Source organism: Nerophis lumbriciformis, linkage group LG11 (assembly GCF_033978685.3).
Source record: "Nerophis lumbriciformis linkage group LG11, RoL_Nlum_v2.1, whole genome shotgun sequence".
NCBI lineage: Eukaryota > Metazoa > Chordata > Actinopteri > Syngnathiformes > Syngnathidae > Nerophis > Nerophis lumbriciformis.
In genome coordinates, this window is record NC_084558.2 from 16,898,328 (window position 1) to 16,918,693 (window position 20,366).

General features: G+C 39.0%; 1 protein-coding gene across 2 annotated transcripts in view; it reads left to right on the plus strand.

Moving 5' to 3' along the window:
* spag9b (sperm associated antigen 9b) overlaps positions 1–20,366 on the plus strand; it is a 76,365-nt gene that overhangs the window by 8,988 nt on the left and 47,011 nt on the right. For both annotated transcript variants that reach the window (XM_061967191.1, XM_061967192.1), the window contains exons 2-3: positions 15,346–15,466; positions 19,277–19,347. In XM_061967191.1, the coding sequence (XP_061823175.1) occupies positions 15,346–15,466; positions 19,277–19,347 (192 nt within the window). The remainder of the gene's footprint in view (positions 1–15,345; positions 15,467–19,276; positions 19,348–20,366) is intronic.

The following is a 20,366-nucleotide window of genomic DNA, read 5'->3' on the forward strand; positions in this document are numbered from 1 at the left end:
GGAGTCTTGGCCCGGAGTAGGACTCTGGCACGTAAATAAGACGGCACATTCTGAAGAGACAATCAGAAAGCGGCTTGAAGATAGTCTGTGTATAACAAAATCTATGCAACATTTTGGCCAAAGCACTACCATTATGTTATATAAAAATCACAGTATAAAATTACCCCTTTAAGGGACCACTATATTATTGTTATTTTAACATATCTAATATAAACATATCCTACTGATTTACAAGTATTCTGTGTCAAGTCATTCACTTTATTATAAGTGGTATGTTTTAAAATGGTAAATGGTCTGTATTTACAAAACCAAAAACCAGTGAAGTTGGCATGTTGTGTAATTCGTAAATAAAAACAGAATACAATGATTTGCAAATCCTTTGCAACTTATATTCAATTGAATAGACTGCACAGACAATATATTTAATGTTCGAACTGAGAAACAATTATTTTTTTTAAATAACCATTCACTTAGAATTTAATGGCAGCAACACAGTGCAAAAAAGTTGGCGCAGGGGCATTTTTACCACTTTGTTACATGGCCTTTCCTTTTAACAACACTCAGTAAACGTTTGGGAACTGAGGAGACCAATTTTTTAAGCTTTTCAAGTGGAATTAATTACAATTCCAAAATATATTTTAGGCTTCATATTGCACCACACATTTTCAATGGCAGACAGGTCTGGACTACAGGCAGGTCAGTCTAGTACCGCACTCTTTTACTATGAAGCCACACTGTTGTAACACGTGGCTTGGCATTGTCTTGCTGAAATAAGCAGGGACGTCAATGATTATGTTGCTCCAAAACCATTCAGCATTAATGGTGCCTTCACAGATGTGTAAGTTACCCATGCCTTGGGCACTAATACGCCCCCATTCCATCACAGATGCTTTGCGGATGGTTCTTTTCCTCTTTGTTCCGGAGGACACGACGTCCACAGTTTCTAAAAACAATTTGAAATGTGGACTCGTCAGACCACAGGACACTTTTCCACTTTGCATAAGTCCATTTTAGATGAGATCGGGCACAGCGAAGCGGGCTGCGTTTCTGGGTGTTGTTGATGAATGGCTTTTGCTTTGCATAGTATCGTTTTAACTTGCACTTACAAACAATAGTTACTGACAATGGTTTTCTAAAGTGTTCCTGAGCCCATGTGGTGATATCCTTTACACACTGATGTCGCTTTTTGATGCAGTACCGCCTGAGGGATCGAAGGTCTATAATATCATGCCTTACATGCAGTGATTTCTCCAGATTCTCTGAACCTTTTGATGATATTACGGAGCGATGGTGAAATCCCTAAATTCCTTGCAAGAGTTCATTGAGAAATATTGTTCTTAAACTGTTTGACAATTTGCTCACGCATTTGTTCACAAAGTGGTGACCCTCGAGACTGAGTATTTCATGGAAGCTGTTTTTATACCCAGTCATGGCACTCACCTGTTCCCAATTAGCCTGTTCACCTGTGGGATGTTCCAAATAAGTGTTTGATGAGCATTCCTCAACTTTCTCAGTCTTTTTTTGCCACAAAGCCAGCTTTTTATTAACATGTTGCAGGCATCAAATTACAAATGAACTGATATTTGCAAAAAATAACGTTTTCTTGTTTGAACGGTGAATATCTTGTCTTTGCAGTCTATTCATTTGAATATAGCTGAAAAATGATTTGCAAATAATTGTCCCACCTCCAAACACATGCACCTGGGGATAGGTTGATTGGCAACACTAAATTGGCCCTAGTGTGTGAATGTGAGTGTGAATGTTGTCTGTCTATCTGTGTTGGCCCTGTGATGAGGTGGCGACTTGTCCAGGGTGTACCCCGCCTTCCGCCCGATTGTCGCTGAGATAGGCTCCAGCGCCCCCCGCGACCCCGAAGGCAATAAGCGGTAGAAAATGGATGGATGGATGTATTATGTTTGATTTGTGTTCAAAGGATTACTCAGGCCAGTTTCGTGTAAGGATTCTCTTTTTTGAAATTACACAGTTCCTTTTGTGACAATGCATTTTTTTTTTAAATAAAGTAATATTTTTTACAAATATGTCTTAATATTTACATTAGAGTACATGGAATATAAGTCAGTTGAGATAATGTCTGTCAGTAAGTTTACATGCATGTATCAGTCAGATTCCTACTATAGTTTTTCTTGGTATTATTACACTTTTTCGTGATGTCCCAGTTTAGATACACTGCCTCTTAACTCGATTGTTGGCCGACATTGTGTGCCTCCAAAACACAAGTGGGTTATGTTGGCCATTTCAGCGTGTCTCACAGAATGTTACATGCTAGCAGCTTAGTGTGGTCAAATGAATAAACATAGCTTTTTACAGCTCTAAATTGCGGTACCATTTAAAATAATGTGTGTGTATGTATGAAACTGCTTTGGCTCTTGTGGTTGTGGTGCTTCTCAGGGCTTTGAAACAAGTCACTCACTGTTCTCGTGTCTACAATACTTTTGTTGCAACTTTAAACTACGAAGCAAAGGCTGCTCTTTTGGAGTGGATTAAATCGATTGTTATGTATTGCTCTTAGAGACTATTTGTTATACATGACTCATGAGTGACTAAAGAAAAACAGACATATTCATTTCAGTCTGATTTGTCAGAATTTTAAATAAATCTTAGAATACAGGTGCTAGTTATGCTTCTACCCAACAGAGATGTGCTCAGGTGTCATGTCACATGTTATAACTGTCTTATTCTGTTCTGCCGTTTATTAAACAGGTTGTTTTATTTTATTTTATCCATGTACTTTTTAAAAATTGACTTACCATAATTTCTGGGCTATAAAGTGCACCTAAATATAAGTTGCACCCACCTAATTTTTGGACAAACTTTCTCGTGTACTAGAGATGCGCAGTTTGCGGGCACAACCGCGGAGTCCGCGGATTATCCGCGGATTGGGCGGATGAAATAAAAAAAAATTAGATTTTATCCGCGGGTCGGGTCGGGTCGGGCGGTTGAAATAAAAAAAAATTAGATTTCAAATAGATTCAGGCGGGTGGCAGTTAAACCAATTCAGAAATATATATACATACGGTAGTTAAATGTTGTTACCCACATACGAAAAACGAGCAGGCACCTGCAGCATATGCCACAACAGAAGAAAAAAAAAAAAAGAGATGGACACTTTTACGGAGCGGAGAAGGAACGCCTCGCCGGGGTCCGGGACCGAGGCCCCTTCCCCCGAGAGGGCCCCACCGGGAGCCGTAGCTGAGGCGATCCGCGAGAAGGGCCCGACGCACGTCCAGGGTCACCACCGCGCCCACCGCACCGACACCCCGCCTCGTCCCACTTCGCCGCGGCCGGCGTCACGCGCAGCAGGTAAGCAGCTTACCTGCCCGCCACCCCCGTGGCCGGGGGCTCGTAACAGGGGTCACTCCGCGCACTCCGCCCGCGCAGCTTACCTGCCCGCCACCCCTGTTGCCGGGGGCGCGTAACAGGGGTCACTCCGCGCGCAGTGCGCTCACGAAAGGGGTGGGGCTCACCCTGGTTGATATAGACAGCAGGACGGTGGCCATGGAAGTTGGAACCCGCTAAGGAGTGTGTAACAACCCACCTGCCGAATCAACTTCCTGAAAATGGATGGCGCTGGAGCGTCGGGCCCATACCCGGCCGTCGCCGGCAGCGAGACGCGCTTGGAGGTGCGCTCAGCGCGGCTCCCATATGATTGCGCACTGGTGTGCGTCTGGGTCGTGACAGCGTGGCACGCGAATGTCTGTGCTGCATTGGATCAGTCTCCTTTCTTTAACAGGCAAAAGCTTTATAACCTCACTAATGCCTTGCATCGTCTATATTAGATATATAACAACGGGCGGGTGCGGGCGGGTGCGGTTCTGATCAAATGTTAGAGTCGGGTGGATGGCGGATGGTTGACGACTTTCTGATGCGGTTGCGGATGAAATAATTGCCTATCCGCGCATCTCTATCGTGTACATATCTTGCCCACACAAGTCTATAAGCTGCAGGTATATACATTGAAACGTGAAATATTTACACAGGCGTCTGTTTTCCTTTTCAAATTTAACAAAAGGCAGTTGCTCTAACACGGCAGACAGTAGCCTATGGAGAGTGCTGTCTTCGTACTCCTACTTCTCCTCTTCTTACTGCTGAAGTCGTCTTCTTCAGCGCGTGGTGGTCTGGCCTTTTGGGGCCCGTAGGTTCCATGCGATGAGTGTTTACTTTTTTGGTGGCCGGGTCTTATCATCTTCGGCTTTAGTGCAGGATGGTGAGTCCATAACATTCTAAAAGACGGCCTGAATGATCATGTGAGCACGTTTAATATACTGTGAACACTTTCAGTGGTCCGCCATGACCTGTTCGGCAATTTCATTGGTCTGATGTGACAAGGCTAAATTTATTGGTGGCGAAATCCATAAATTAAACACAGCATTGTATAAAGCGCAGGGTTCAAAGTGTGGGGAAAAAGGTAGCGTCCGAAAATTACAATATTTCAGTTTCTGTAGCATGCATTTGTCACATTATCGGTTGTTGGCCAGAACATATCCCCCGTACTCCAACTTGAGTCCTTGATTTACGGAGACTGACACTTCGTAGAAAGTAGAGCTGAAACTATTCCTCGAGTAATTGGATCACAAACTATATTCGAGGAATTTTTGCTGCCTCGAGGCGTCGTTAAGTTTTTTTTAACGGCATTTTGCCTCGTTTAGTAGTCAAAGCTCACGTTTCGCACGGACTGTTTAGATATTGCACAGCGTGTTTATGGCAGATCATACGACAACACCGCTCTTTTAAATACGCTTGAGTTTAGTAAACTTTTTCGTCGACATAACTCGCAATGTCAGACGCCGCAGAAGCGACGAAAGTTGTCTATGGTGTGGGCACACTTCACACTAAAATCAAAGGAAAACGCAGTAGTATGCAAACATTGCAAAGTGGAGCTCGCATACCACAATAGCACAAGTTCGATGCTGTAGCACCTGTAGAGAAAGCATCCGATTGAGGGACGTCCGGAGGCGAGGTAAGTCATCTATTATCAAATGTAAACGCGAAAGTTGTGTTAGTAAAAATAAATGTTATTCATTATGATAACCAGGATGTGTTCTTTCACTCCCGCGAAGTCATCAAATGCCGCCAAAAGGTGTTGAAAACTAACAACGCTATCCGAGCTGTCCTGTTCAATTAGCCTTTCATTAGTAACCACGCAAAAGTAGTCGCGCAAAGTTATTCAGGTTATTCAAGTCATGCAACCATATGCTACTTGGATAGCTTGCACTTGCACCCACTATAGTCTCTGTAGAATGTAAGAGTGCCAAGTCCTTGTTCACAGTGGTAGCACTTGTGTGCCAAGTTCCTGTCAGCCATATTGGTTCTGAATATGAAGTTGCACATTTCAAATGCAGTATTAAAGGCACTACCTAATCCACTTTTTATGTTTGATATAATGAACACTGTTCTTATTGTTTTATTTTTGATACTAAGAATATATTTTAATTTTAACTTTCTCAGTGAATATTAATTTTGAACTAATTTTATATATTTGTGTTTTCATCTCAAACATGTTATGATGGCAAAAATTAACATTGATTACTATTTTGCATGCAATGAATGCAATGAACTGTATTGCATTCTTAAAATGTAAAACTGTTGCTGTCACTATTAAGTGGTTTGTCTTTTTATATTTTTTATGTATGGTTGGCAGGTTGAAAACAGCTTAGCGGATTTGCGTGGAGAAACTAACATTTAAACAACACCGTATAATAATCATTATCAAGACAAGAACTTTGTTTATGCGATCACACCACACAGCACATAGGGCTGTGAGCGCACCTGTTTTCATTAGCACACACAAATTGGTTCAATCAAACACGGACGCATTTCAGCTGTGCGTGTCAGCCTTCAATAATGAAAACAGGCGTTTTGGAAATAAAAGACAGTTAGGCCAAACATGTATAATTAAACCTTAATTAAGCAAAAATATGATTTATTCGATTACTCGATTAATCGATCGGGATATTTGATAGAATACTCGATTACTAAAATATTCGATAGCTGCAGCTCTAGTAGAAAGCTTGCTCTGATGAAAGGTTGATGGATTCGATGTTTTAATCCCACCTTTTAATAAGTCAAACTTAAAGGTACTCTTTGCAACTTGCTCACAGTTATATTATTTAAAATATAACAAGAACACCACTGGCTTGCTTGCGTTAACATTAGTGGTTTAACAGAACACATTTGTGTTAAAATGGTCTAAATTTTTCACAATTACTAAGTATGTGTAGTAAATATTTTTACCGGCCGGAATAAAATTATTTGTGTTTACAGCAGTCACTCACCTTGTCTCATCAACACGTACGCACAGAGAGCGCGTGCACACATACAATAGCAGTCCTATTATTAGCTAACAACACATCTAGCTAATGCGCGTGCATGTGTTACGTACGCACGTAGTTACGTCATCCCGTCCTTAAAGCTGGAAGAGGGCGGGATATACTGTGGAAATACTGTGGATATACATTGGAAAGTTAGCGCCCTCTAGTCATCTGTGTAAATGTTGCAAATAGCCCCATTGAGGTGTATACAAAAGCTGGTTTCAACTGATGAAGTAATTTATTTTTAGAGAGTTTATCACTCATACATATTGCCACATGCAAAATCAACAAGTAAACTGCTTAAATCTAGAATCTTACTACAGTTGCACACTTTTAAATTACAATTATTTTCAAATTGTACAATCTTCCAAAAGATGGTATATACAAAAAGTGAGTTTAATATCATACTACGACAAGCAACAAGTTTCCAACATTTGCATAAGCACAACATCATTGGATCTGATCTGACAGAGATATAGTAATCTAAATAGAGTGGGTAAATAATTATTTAATCCCCTGATGATTTTGGAAGTTTACCTGTTTAAAAAGACGGTTCATAATGTTTTAGTTATTACAATTTTAATAGAAAGAGACAAAATATCAACATGTCTATAAAAAAGGTTATGGTTCAAATTGATTAGTTATTTGCTTTTATATGTAATATATATAACTTTTTGATTCCAAAGCAGAATGGCTTGTTGGCAAGCACAAAAGTCAGCCATTTCATGTTTTTGTTTTTTTATTGTAACCATTGTTATTGGTTTGTCCGTGCGGTAGTTTGTCAGCAAAATACGTTTTGGTGGGTTTTTGTTACTTTTTGGAAATGCCCAAAATGGGATAAAGAATAACTGATTTTGGGCCTGATCTAAATAATTTTTACGACGTACATTACGTTTACTTTTCTGTGTGTGTATGCTAGTAGGCTAGATGCCCCGCACAGACAAAGATACTGGATGACTGGCGTGAGTGTTCACTCGGTTTCTTTCATCCCGCAAAGAGATATGGACACATTTTGATAATACTTTCAAAAAATGCCAGAAATGGGGGAAGGAATAAGTGATTACATTTTGGGGATCACTGTCTGGATTCAGGACTTTTTTACGACTGGGAGGTAGGGCATGGCAGAGGTCTGTTCTCTCCAAGTCCTTTTTCCGGTATTTGTAGTTGTCAATTGATACAAGTTAGATATATTTGGAAAATTAGATTTCTTCTCATCAATGTGTGGATTTTGAACACAATGTGATGGGAATATCCTTTATAACACATCATAAAAATGAATAGGTGGTTTTACGCAATAAAAAAATTAAAATAAAAACACTGAAAACAAATGCAAGTTTTATGATTAAAATTCTCCAGATTAGTTGCCACCCGAGCAGCGGCCTGATCAAAGGATGCAAATAAGTAAGCACGGCACAACTCCATGACTAATCTTCTCATTAGGGTGGCAAGTCACTTATTCTAGCAAATAATCATATTAAACTTACAGAACAAACACATTGCCCTAGCCAAATCCCGCTTGTAACTGCTCCAAGCCCAGAGGAATAATTCCAGCTCGGGGTTTATCTCAATAGCAAAAAGGAAAAGGCAAGGCAGGAAATTCTTGGGAAAAGTAGGACTTCCCACACCTCTTTTGTCCAGCGAGGGTTGTCTATTGACCAGCAAGCCAACTCCTGCAGACTGCCAGCTCAGGGATCATTTTTCACATGATCATGCACCGTTTAAGTTATGATATCATGCTCCCATGTCATATAGGCCCAATAAATCATTGCTCTGTGAAGTGCACTTCATGTTAGGCCTATGTGGTCTAGACCAATGGTTATCAACTGCATTAGTCCAAGGGCCAGAGTTATTCTTGAGGTGAGATAGTTTCTGGAATAAAATAAATGTAATTGTTCTGGATGTGTCCTACCCTGACAATGCAACTTGTCAACAATGTAGACAATGACCTTTCCACAGAGGCTGTTGTAGCCGCTGCTAAGCCTCTGCATCAAAGACCAGCAACAAGCACCTGTTGGCTTACATCTGCTCTGATACCGCTCATTCATGAGTGAGATCGGCCGATCCCATGTATTAACTGTACATTTTTCAATTAATTTATAGTGTGCTATCGACAGTTTAACACACTATTTAAACTAGTTCTTTATTCTTTTTTATTACATACAAATGTTTTATCAAAACAGTCAATACTACACACCAACTAAACAAAAGCAAGAACTACTATCTACTACTCATTTAAATCCTTAGGTTTTTGCCCTCAAAGTCCTCCTGTGGCCAGGGAATTATTTCTTAAGTTTATAAAATGAACAACAATATATTTTCTTTAAAAAGCCTAAAAAAAGGTACACATACTTAAAAAAAACCAATGTTATTATTTATTATTAACAAATATTTGTTATTCTATTAGATCGTTTTGCTAAAATTTTTTAAATTTTTGCTGCATATTGTACAGTGTACTTTGTTGAGAAATTCTCAAGTTTCTCGAGACTTCTCCCATCCTTTCAGTGACATTTTCTTTATTAAAAACAACTCGCAACAAATCTAGCATCTTTTTCTGGTTTTATTGGAGACTGTACTCGTTTTTAGAGACCCTTAACTTCTATCGCTCGATGTCCGCGATGAACAACGAGAGCTGCAGTGAGCCTGACGTCATACTGCTGCTCTAGTTGGATTTTTTCTACACTGTCCTAATATTTGCACATTGCACATTTTGTAGATCGCTGTCCGTGAATATATCTCAGATATATTGATGTAGGTCTACACCCTAGACATGCTGCCGCTCCAGACAATCCTGTGCATATTGCTTACAACATCACAACATCCGGCTTCGGCAGCCCTGTTTCGGTGAAGTATTTTTTTCAATTCATAATTTTCAAAAATGGATTTAAAAATATTTTTTACATTTTTTGAAAACATTTATATTTAAATTTAATTATATAATTAAGGATTCATTTAAAAAAAACAAAAAAACTTTTTAGGCCATCTCCATACAAACAGACGGAACTTTTTTAACCTGTAACCTGTTTTGAAAAAAAAGTTTCATTATTATAATTACTATACCAAATAAGACATTGCGAGAATCGGTTTGAATCGATAATTGTGTTGAAATGAGAATTGATTCTGAATCGAATCAAATCGTTTGGTGCCAAAAGATTCACAACCCTTCAGTAATTCATACATTATTTATTTTATTTCACGTAAAATAACCCCACTTTTTTAAGGTGTGGCAGCACGGTAGGACAAGGGTTAGTGCATGTCCCTCACAATACGAAGGTCCTGGGTTCACGGTCTTTCTGTGTGGAGTTTGCATGTTCTGCATGTTCTACAATCCGGGTACTCCGACTTCCTCCCACCTCCAAAGACATGCACCTGGGGATAGGTTGATTTGCAACATTAAATGGTCCCTAGTGTGTGAATGTGAGTGTGAATGTTATCTGTCTATCTGTGTTGGCCCTGCGATGAGGTGGCGACTTGTCCAGGGTGTACCCCGCCTTCCGCCCGAATGCAGGCTCCAGCACCCCCCGCGACCCTGAGAGGGACAAGCGGACAAGCGGCGGGCAGCCATTATCAAGTACATTTAGAGGAAACCCTGTTGGTGTTGTGTTATATATTTTAACAGTACTGTACCCTACTTCTTCCAATAAGACTTGATTGACAATTTATGTCTGATTGGCCAGAGAATCCTTGGGAAATCATAGCCCAGACACATTTGATTCAAATACTAAGTCAAATAGAGGTTAGCTACTTACTGTTTGCAGGTCAGGCTGTGGTCTTGTGACATACTAGATATTAGACATGGCCTGCAGTTGCACGGATACAGTATGTCCACCAGTGAAAATTGTCCTGTGTGAGAAAGAATTCCTCAGTGTTCTCAGGATCCTGTGGTTATCTTGTGATACAGGATTTTCAGATTGCAAAAGACTGTGATGTGGTTGATAGTAGGATTGGGCGTTTATGGTAAAAAGCAAAGTCATGATGATTAATTGAAACTTTAACCTCAATTTCGGTTAATGACCAATTATCCCACTCTTAAGTCGTTATCCTATATGAGAAAAAGTGTGTCCAAACAACAGAATTCATTTTGGGTACATGCTGCTTAGTGCTCATGTACTGTTTGCTTGGTGTTTCAGTTTTCCTTCATGATGCGTCTGTGTTGCGGACAAGACTGGCTTCCGGCAGCTGTTAGGCTGTGCGACACCTAGCTCTTTGTCTTGTAACTTCACAATCAGTACTGTATTTAAGTGAAGGTCCTGGGCTCGATCCCCGGGCTCTGTGTCTTTCTGTGTGGAGTTTGCATGTTCTCCCCATGACTGCGCGAGTACTCTCTGGGTACTCCGGCTTCCTCCCACCTCCAAAGACATGCACCTGGGGATAGGTTGATTGGCAACACTAAATTGGCCCTCGTGTGTGAATGTCGTCTATCTGTGTTGGCCCTGCGATGAAGTCCAGGGTGTACCCCGCCTTCCGCCCGAATGCAGCTGAAATAGGCTCCAGCAGCCCCCGCAACCCCGAAAGGGACATGCGGTAGAAAATGGATGATGGATGTACAGTATTAGTTAGGGGAAAACGGGCAAAATCAATATAATCCACATGGCAGTTTTCCATCGGTTAAAACTCTGAATGTTGATTTCGAATATGTTTTGAATAATTGTTCAGCACTCGTTGATAGTATAAAACACAACAGGAGATGACAGGATTATAATCTGCAGGTTCTCTTGTTTATTTGTATTTTACAAATACAATAAGTGATGATCCTTCAAAATTCTTAATTTATTATACAAATGTAAAAACATTTATGATAATAAAAAACATCCACTCATATAACTGACTTAAGTTATAGTGACCAGGAGACTATCTTATATATGATGGTGTTAATCTGGTTGAGTACCCATAATCATAGTACATTATGACTCCATCATGACTCATTTACAAAACCCAAAACCAGTGAAGTTGGCACGTTGTGTAAATTGGAAATGAAAACAAAATGCAATGATTTGCAAATCCTTTGCAACCTATATTCAATTGAATAGACTGCAAAGACAAGATACTTAACGTTCAAACTTAAAAAACGTTGTTATTTTTTGCAAATATTAGCTCATTTGGAATTTGATGCCTGCAACATGTTTCAAAAAATCTAGCACAAGTGGCAAAATGACTGAGAAAGTTGAGGAGTGTTCATCAAACACTTATTTCGAACATCCCACAGGTGAACAGGCTAATTGGGAACAGGTGGGTGCCATGATTGGGTATAAAGGCTCAGTCATTCACAAACAAGGATGGGGCGAGGGTCACCACTTTGTGAACAAATGCGTGAGCAAATTGTCAAACAATTTAGAACAATATTTCTCAACCAGATATTGCAAGGAATTTAGGGATTTCACCATCTACTGTCCATAATATCATCAAAACGTTCAGAGAATCTGGAGACATCACTGCACGTAAGCGGCAAGGCCGAAAACCAACATTGAATGCCTGTTACCTTCGATCCCTTAGGCGGTATTGCATCAAAAACCGAAATCAGTGTGTAAAGGATATCACCATATGGGCTCAGGAACACTTCAGAAAACCACTGTCAGTAACTACAGTTCCTTGCTACATCTGTAAGTGCAAGTTAAAACTGTACTGTGCAAAGCGAAAGCCATTTATCAACAACACCCAGAAACACAGCCGGCTTCGCTGGGCCCAAGCTCATCTAAGATGAACTGATGCAAAGTGAAAAAGTGTTCTGTGGTCTGACGAGTCCTCATTTCAAATTGTTTTTGGAAACTGTGGACGTCGTGTCCTCCGGATCAATGAGGAAAACAACCATCCGGACTGTTATAGGCGCAAAGTTCAAAATCCAGCATTTGTGATGGTATGGGGTGTATTAGTGTCAAGGCATGGGTAACTCACACATCTGTGAAGGCACCATTAATTCTGAAAGATACATACAGGTTTTGGAACAACAAACAAACAGCAACGTCTTTTTCATGGACGCCGCTGCTTATTTCAGCAAGACAATGCCAAGCCACGTTCTGCACGTGTTACAACAGTGTGGCTTCGTAGTAAAAGAGTGTGGGTACTAGACTGGCCTGCCTGTAGACCAGACCTGTCTCCCATTAAAAATGTGTGGCGCATTATGTAGCGTAAAATACGACAACGGAGACCCCGGACTGTTGAACAATTTAAGCTGTACATCAAGCAAGAAAGGGAAATAATTCTACCTGAAAAGCTTAAAAAATTGTCTCCTCAGTTCCCAAACGTTTACTGAGTGTTGTTAAAAGGAAAGGTGATGTAACACAGTGGTAAAAATGCCCCTGTGCCAACTTTTTTGCAATGTGTTGCTGCCATTATACTCTAAGTTAATGATTATTTGCAAAACTAATTAGGTTTCTCAGTTCGAACATTAAATATATTGCCTTTGCAGTATATTCAATTGAATATAAGTTGAAAAGGATTTGCAAATCATTGTATTCTGTTTTTACTTATAATTTACACAACGTGCCAACTTCACTGGTTTTGGGTTTTGTACATTTCGGTAGCCGAACAAGTACTTGGAAAACATGGAAAATTTACACATTTTGCTTTTAGTAATGATAATGATGAATAATATAAGTAAGATAACTAAGTAATACAATCAACAATATGAAATGAAATCCACAACTAAATATCATATTTATCGCAATACAATCAGCAGCCATGCAAAACACAGAGAATGTTTAATAAAAATTACTTGCTTCTTTTGTCATGTAGATGTTGAGAATTCCGGGGTTTATGAATGAGCATTGCTTGGGAGGACTGTGATTTCTGGCATAATGAGAAGTGTTGTGTTGCTGTTGTGGCTAGCGCTACATTACTTACTAGCGCTACTTTACCTAACTTGCACTATATGACCTTCATGCAATTGTTGCAACTAGCTTCGTCTGCATTAACTTAGCCCCAAAATTAGGCATTTGTATGTCGATGTGATCTGTTACGTCGGCACCAGTGCCATTAGAGAACCGCGTTTTGGTGCCCATCGGCAGTCAGGAGTTAGTAATTTCTTGATTTGCTCATGTAAACCAACAGTAGCCCGGAATTTACTGGACTAAACCTCTTTGTCCGAATAATGTTCCTGGTGCTGGTTTTCCCAGAATGCCCCAGCTAGCTAGCTCCATTCAAGACATTTGCAGAAACAAAATTAGTTCATTTCTGTCTGTCAATTGAGTATTGATACAGTGGTGCACTGTATGATTGGTTGTATGCATGTACTTGTGCTGGAGCCACATGTGTTCGTGTATTGGTACTTGTTGACAAAAGGAGCATTATGCACAGTGTTGGGGGAAGAGAGCATGACAGAACTCGGGGAAGCACATTCTTTTTTTTTAAAAGTACAATCCTACTTTCTTTGTCATATGATGACCGGCAGGGTAAGAAAAATAAGCATGGAGTTGTGTTAAATGTGTTCAGGACAATCAGATAATTATGTTAATCATTTGTTTGAATGCTGAGAGACAATCATTTAAACGGTAGCATCATTAGTGTGTCAGGGAAAGAAAATGTCAATATTACTCCTACATACGGTGTTATTTTTATAATTTGTATCATTATCTGCATTACATTATTTTTCTCAGCACGCATTGTTTTTTGAGTTATTGGACCTCTTCTGCAAAGGGTTTGACTTTATAAATTAATCCATTAATTGTCTACGCTTTTATCCTGTCCAGGTTTATAATAATAATAATAATAATAATAATAATAATGGATTAGATTTTATATAGCGCTTTTCTATTATTAGATACTCAAAGCACTCACAGAGATGTGAGAACCCATCATTCATTCACACCTGGTGGTGGTAAGCTACATTTGTAGCCACAGCTGCCCTGGGGTAGACTGACGGAAGCGAGGCTATCAGTTTGCGCCTACGGCCCCTCCGACCACCACCTATAATTCATTCACCAGTGTGAGCGGCACCGGGGGCAAGGGTGAAGTGTCCTGCCCAAGGACACAACGGCAGCGATTTGGATGTCAAGAGGTGGGGAGCGAACCTGCAACCCTCAGGTTTCTGGCACGGCCGCTCTACCCACTACGCCATGCCGCCCCAAATATAATTCATTATAGAGATGCTGGACCCTATCACACCTGATTTAAGGCATCCCAGGACATTGAATAAGAAATAATCCCAGTCTAGCTGCTCTAAAGTCAGATTTGTAACCCAGCAGATTTACCAAAGGCCAAATCTGAACTCACGGGCTACAAAACAGTGTTGCAGTCATGATGTCATACCACCACAATACTCAGGTGTCCACATAGATTAGCCTCATCCCTTATGAGTCTCAATTCCCTATATTTAGAAAGTACATACATACATACATACATACATACTGTATGTATAGTCTGGCCCACGAGTCAAAATGTTGTGACGCCTGGTTAATATTTTAGTATCAACAAGAAGGTGTAGTATTAGTAGCCTTGGTTGTTCCTAATAAAAATAATTCACTGTCTTTGGAGAAAGATAGTGTTTCTCTTTTTGAATCCATGATATGTAAAACTCCTATGTCTCAGTATCATAAACCTGCAATATCTAACATGCCAGGCATTATGTGGTAGGAGTGGATAAGGGTATAAACATTGGAGAAGAGACCAAATACCGAATTGAACCAATTAAAACTTTTTTTTTTAATAAATCTCATAGGTTAAGAGGTTATGTATTGAGTGCTACTTGTCATTAAGTTACTTTGCATGATCACTTATTGTACATCGGACAAAGAAGAACCCAATTAGTCTTGATGCAGAGTGCAGATTGAGGAATTTATGTCTACTTTTTGCTGTTTGAGTACTTGCATCAAAAAACAAAAAAATTATCATGCATATAATAGATATTTGTATGAGATTGCGCTCAACCAAATGTCTTTTCTAGTAGTCATTCCTAGTTAACATTAGTTAACACTATGGCGTCATCTTCCGCATACACAATTGGAATCAGCCAAAAAACAACCCTCACTCTTCACAATGCTGTTTTTCAGGGTCTCGACATTAATGTTTTCCTTTTCATCTGCAGAGGTACATTGCAGTGGAAGACTCCCTGGATGGTGAGAGAAAGGATCTTCAGGATCGAGTGGTGACTTTGGAGTCACACTCGCGTCAGTTGGAGCTAAAAATGAAAAACTATGCAGATCAGAGTGAGTACAATATATTAATAGGTTTATACATTCACTCACCCATCACACTTATATGGAAGTAGAATTGTCTCACATCAACTTATATATTTCAATATGATATTAATACATATGCATATATTAATGAATATACAAATACAAATACAAATGTGATGTACAAATAAATAAATAATTTGTATAAATAAACGTGTATTTGTAAATATATTTTTGAAATTTGAAAATATATACAAATAAAATATATATATATATATATAAATGTGACATACAAATAAATCAAGAATTTGTATAAATAAACGTGTATTTGTAAATATATTTTTGAGATTTGAATATAAATATTCTTGATTTTGTATTTGTATTTGTATTGAATTTGCATATGTGGATCGCTTTTTTGCTTTTGTGTCGATGAGACATTCCTACCACAAACCAGATGCACAAATAAATGTGACCTAGTTTGAATGTGGAGTTACACACTCCCCTGAACAACCAGCAGAGAGCACTGCAGCCAGAGCAGTCTGGGTCACAGACATTATTTAAAAAAAAAAATGCACATCAGCCTGACCTAAGCCTACGGTTTATGTGTTAAACACATGATTAACACATGGTTTTATATCATTTAACAAAGTTTTTTTATGTTAAACTGTAAGTAGGTTAGATATAATTGTTGAATACTAATTCAGTGTTAATATTTGAGTGAGACCCTGGCCCCTCTTTAGTGGAAAAGTTGGGCCCCGAGGTCAAAAAGGTTAAAAGTCCCTGATCTATACAGTACAGTAGCTCCTTTTGACAGCGCAAACATTGCACTCTGTTGTCTGTCTTTTTAAGTTTAAACTTTTGACAGCATCTGTCCTTTCCTTTAGACAAATTCCTCTCTTCCTCCCTCATAGCTGTCTTTCTTTGAGACATTTTCTCTAACACTTATTTCTGCCGTGCGGACACTATGTTTAAGTATTTTAAGTTTTGGGCACTCAATTGTTATTAGTTACTCATTAAACAATTAATACAGCTCAACGATTAAGCAAAATAATAGAAATCAAAGCTTTTTTTCTTATCGAACAGAGGCTTGTAATCCTTATTCAAGTCTACACAGAAACACATGAAACTACGGTGTACATGAAAGCTTGAACCCTTAAATCCTAGAATCCTAAATAAGTACGCCGATAAGTATAAGTAGTAAAACAAAGTACATACAAAATTTATCGGGTGAAATAAACAATGTGGGCATGATGGCGTCCTGGGGAACATGTCAAAACTAATTTGAAAGCCATAATAATGGTATAATATCAAATATTCGTTCCACACAATCGTCAAAATTGTAATTGATTATTATGCCTATCTCATGGTTGTAGCCTCTTGTCTGAGGGCAGATGGAGCTCAGCATCGGGGTTCGAAGAGAAACAAAAACTGTTATAAAAACATCTATCAACAGCAATGTTGTAATCTTTATTTGAAAATGAACCTTAATTGACATTTATTTTTATTTGTTCTGCTATAGTCCAAAGTATCGCAAGTGATAAATCATCATAAAATGGCTTAAATTTGCTAATCATTACAATAACAATAACAAAAAGGGGAGTTAATCTTCCTACGGCATCAAATAATAGTCCTCATGATGAGTGCATGACTGCCCTGTTGATAGCGCGTGACATGTTTGTTTTTTCCCCGATGCAGCATCAAAGTGGTTTCAGTTTGCTGTGTGTTTTCCAGAGCAACACTTCCCTTTTTTTAGTCCCCGTGGCATATTCGGACTTTCACTAGTCGTAGAAGTTCTGTTTGAAGATTAAATTGGCAGCAGCGTGGCCTAAATCAACGCACTGTTGTATCACAGTCCAATCTTGTGAACATCAGTTTTTGTTGATAAGTGCAGGGAAATTGTCATTAGATTTGCTCTCATTGGATTTAGGCACTTAAGGTACTTTCCCTGTGCTTAGTTTGTTTTGGTTCAGGGTTGAACCAGACTTTTGCCTCGGCTCACATATTTTAACACCACTGTCACTGCAAACATACATATTGCAATATAATTTTCTCCACATAAATAGATCATCAGAAGACATGACTTCTTCATACTTAGCGAAACTACATGTTATGAAACTGTGGTCTCATAACATGTAATGGTGGTGCTTTGGTCAAAACGTGGAATAGATTTTCTTTTACTGACCATATTCAAGCCGCTTTCTGACGGTCTCTTCAGAAGGTACCGTTTTGTGTGTAGACTTATTTACGTGCCAAAGTCCTCTTCCAGGCCAAGCCCTTTTTGACTGCCTCTCCGCCCTGTCAGCCATATTGTAGTTTGTTGTGCTTCCATATGTGGTCTACTGACAGATATAAGTTAGAACTATAAGCTATTTTTTATTAGAAATGGCAACAGTGGAGGATGCATGTGCATGTACAAGCCAGTCTGCCCCACAACAAGAATACAAATAAAATAAGAAAAATAAGGAACATTTTAATACAACTTCGGACTACAACTATTTTAAAATGGTGGACTCATTCAAAGCTCTTCAGGCAAACCTCTACCATATGGAGGTATCTTCAGACGTAACTAAGGCGTATGGCGTAGTGGGGCGGTATGGCGTATGAGGGTAGAGCGGCTGCGCCAGAAACCTGAGGTTTCGCTCCCTGCCTCTTGACATCCAAATCGCTGCCGTTGTGTCCTTAGGCAGGACACTTCACCCTTGCTCCCGGTGCCGCTCACACTGGTGAATGAATGATGAATGAATGATAGGTGGTGGTCGGAGGGGCCGTAGGCGCAAACTGGCAGCCTCGCTTCCGTCAGTCTACCCCAGGGCAGCTGTGGCTACAAATGTAGCTTACAACCACCAGGTGTGAATGAATGATGGGTTCCCACTTCTCTGTGAGCGCTTTGAGTATCTAATAATAGAAAAGCGCGAAATAAAATCTAATCCATTATTATTATTTTATTATTAAGGCAAAATACGGCAATAAAGTCTCAAATTCCAAACAGCTTATTTGCCATACGTTTGGAGGAGGGCAAGATTGTTTTGTAAATATCTCTGCCAATGCTCCATGGTTTGATTTCAAATTTTTGGGACTTATGGGGATCCCAAATTCACAAAAACAGGTAACAACAGGTTAGAAGAGTTGGTTTTGCATAATAGGGTCCCTTTTAAGCGCTAGTCTCTAACCACTGTTTCCTCTTTCCTTCTTCAACTCAGCACACTAGACCCAATTTTAGCTCAATGGTGAATTATGTCCTGTGCCTTACAGAAGACAAGTCATTTAATTTGACTCAAAACGGATGATGTGCTGTCAATATATTTTTATGTTAATAATTATATTTGACCGGCCTAAACACTGTTGGACTGTAGAGCTGGTGATAACTGTGTATTTTTCTGATGGCCAATTCTTTATTTTACCTTTTTAAAACCTAGAGGTAAGTTTGTTCCTTGTTTTTCTAGCTATAATTTTTATCTACCGATATGTATTATTATTTTCTTCTATTGGTTTATCGACAATATACAAAATACATTATTCACAATTAATTGATGGGTGCACCAGATTCTGCTATCAGCTAATTTCCATCTGTAGTCCCTATGAAGAATAATCATGAAATTATGGGTTGTATTTCTGTGTGGGTTTTCTAAAATATATATTTAAAAAAAAAACACTTTTAAGGATGCAGTCTTACAATATATGTTCCGTGTGTTAGAGAGCCCCCTTCTGGTCCTGAGGTTTCATTGCAGCAACCAATTTATTTTCATATTTACTTTATAAACCCATTTGATCACTTCAGTATTTACACTCTTGTGTGCTTGGATTTATAGAATGTTTGTTGTATGTTTGTTTTTTGTGCAGTCAGCAGATTTGAAGAGAGGGAGGCGGAACTCAAGAAGGAGTACAGCGCTCTTCACCACAGACACACTGAGGTACAGTACCATGTGCATTCACATGTATGGGTTGTACTGTATATGAACATAGAATAGAATAAGAACGCCTGATTGTCATCAAACAAGAGAGCATTACGAAATTACAGGTGGCCACTCTGTTAGGTGCAGTTGAAATACAATATAAACAATATATAACAAATACGAAGCAGCCATCTATATGAAATATTTTTAATCCATGCTTGGTCCTCTCTAACTTGTGTATAATTGATACTGTTTAAAAATCATTACAATAGCATGTACTACACACAACTACGGTAGTTTTATGTAATAATGTACTAAAATTTTGAACAGCTTTTACCTTGGGCAGCGAACTAATGCACGTCTGATTTTCTGTCCACCGTTGCCAAGTCTGCGTATTATTTATAAGCTACTTTCCTTAATTTCCCCTCTGGGATTAATAAAGTACTTCTGATTTTACTTTTATCTTTTGAACAAAAGACAGCTACCATGACCACCACCGAACTGTGAACCATCACTGTAGACACTTTTCACCTTTGATCACTAAAGACACTTTTAACTGCTGCTGTGACCCAATGTCACCTCCATATTTATACTGTTGACTGTCAATCAGAATGTGCAATAATGTAATGTTCCTCACTGTGCCTTGTATATAACATTTTTTAAATTTTATTTTAACTAAGTACCGTGTGACTTGTTGAAGGGTGGACTAGCAAAGTAAGATTTTCATTGTACGGCAAACTGTCTGTTTAACTGTGCATATGACAATAAACAATCTTGAATCTTGAATCTTGATTCTGATTGTTTTCATAGAGCTGCTGCGTGTTTCTCTCGTGACATCAGGCAACCCAATTTCCGACGTTTTTGAGGGACATTGTCACTTACGGGTGACAATGTAACAAACGATGTGTTTGTCAACCAGAGCTAATGCTAGACCATCCAGTTTGTTGAGTCAGAACTAAGTATAACAAATTCAAACACAGCATCAGCAGCTTTTTAATACTTTCATGTATGTGGGTAACCCACATATGCGGTCCTCT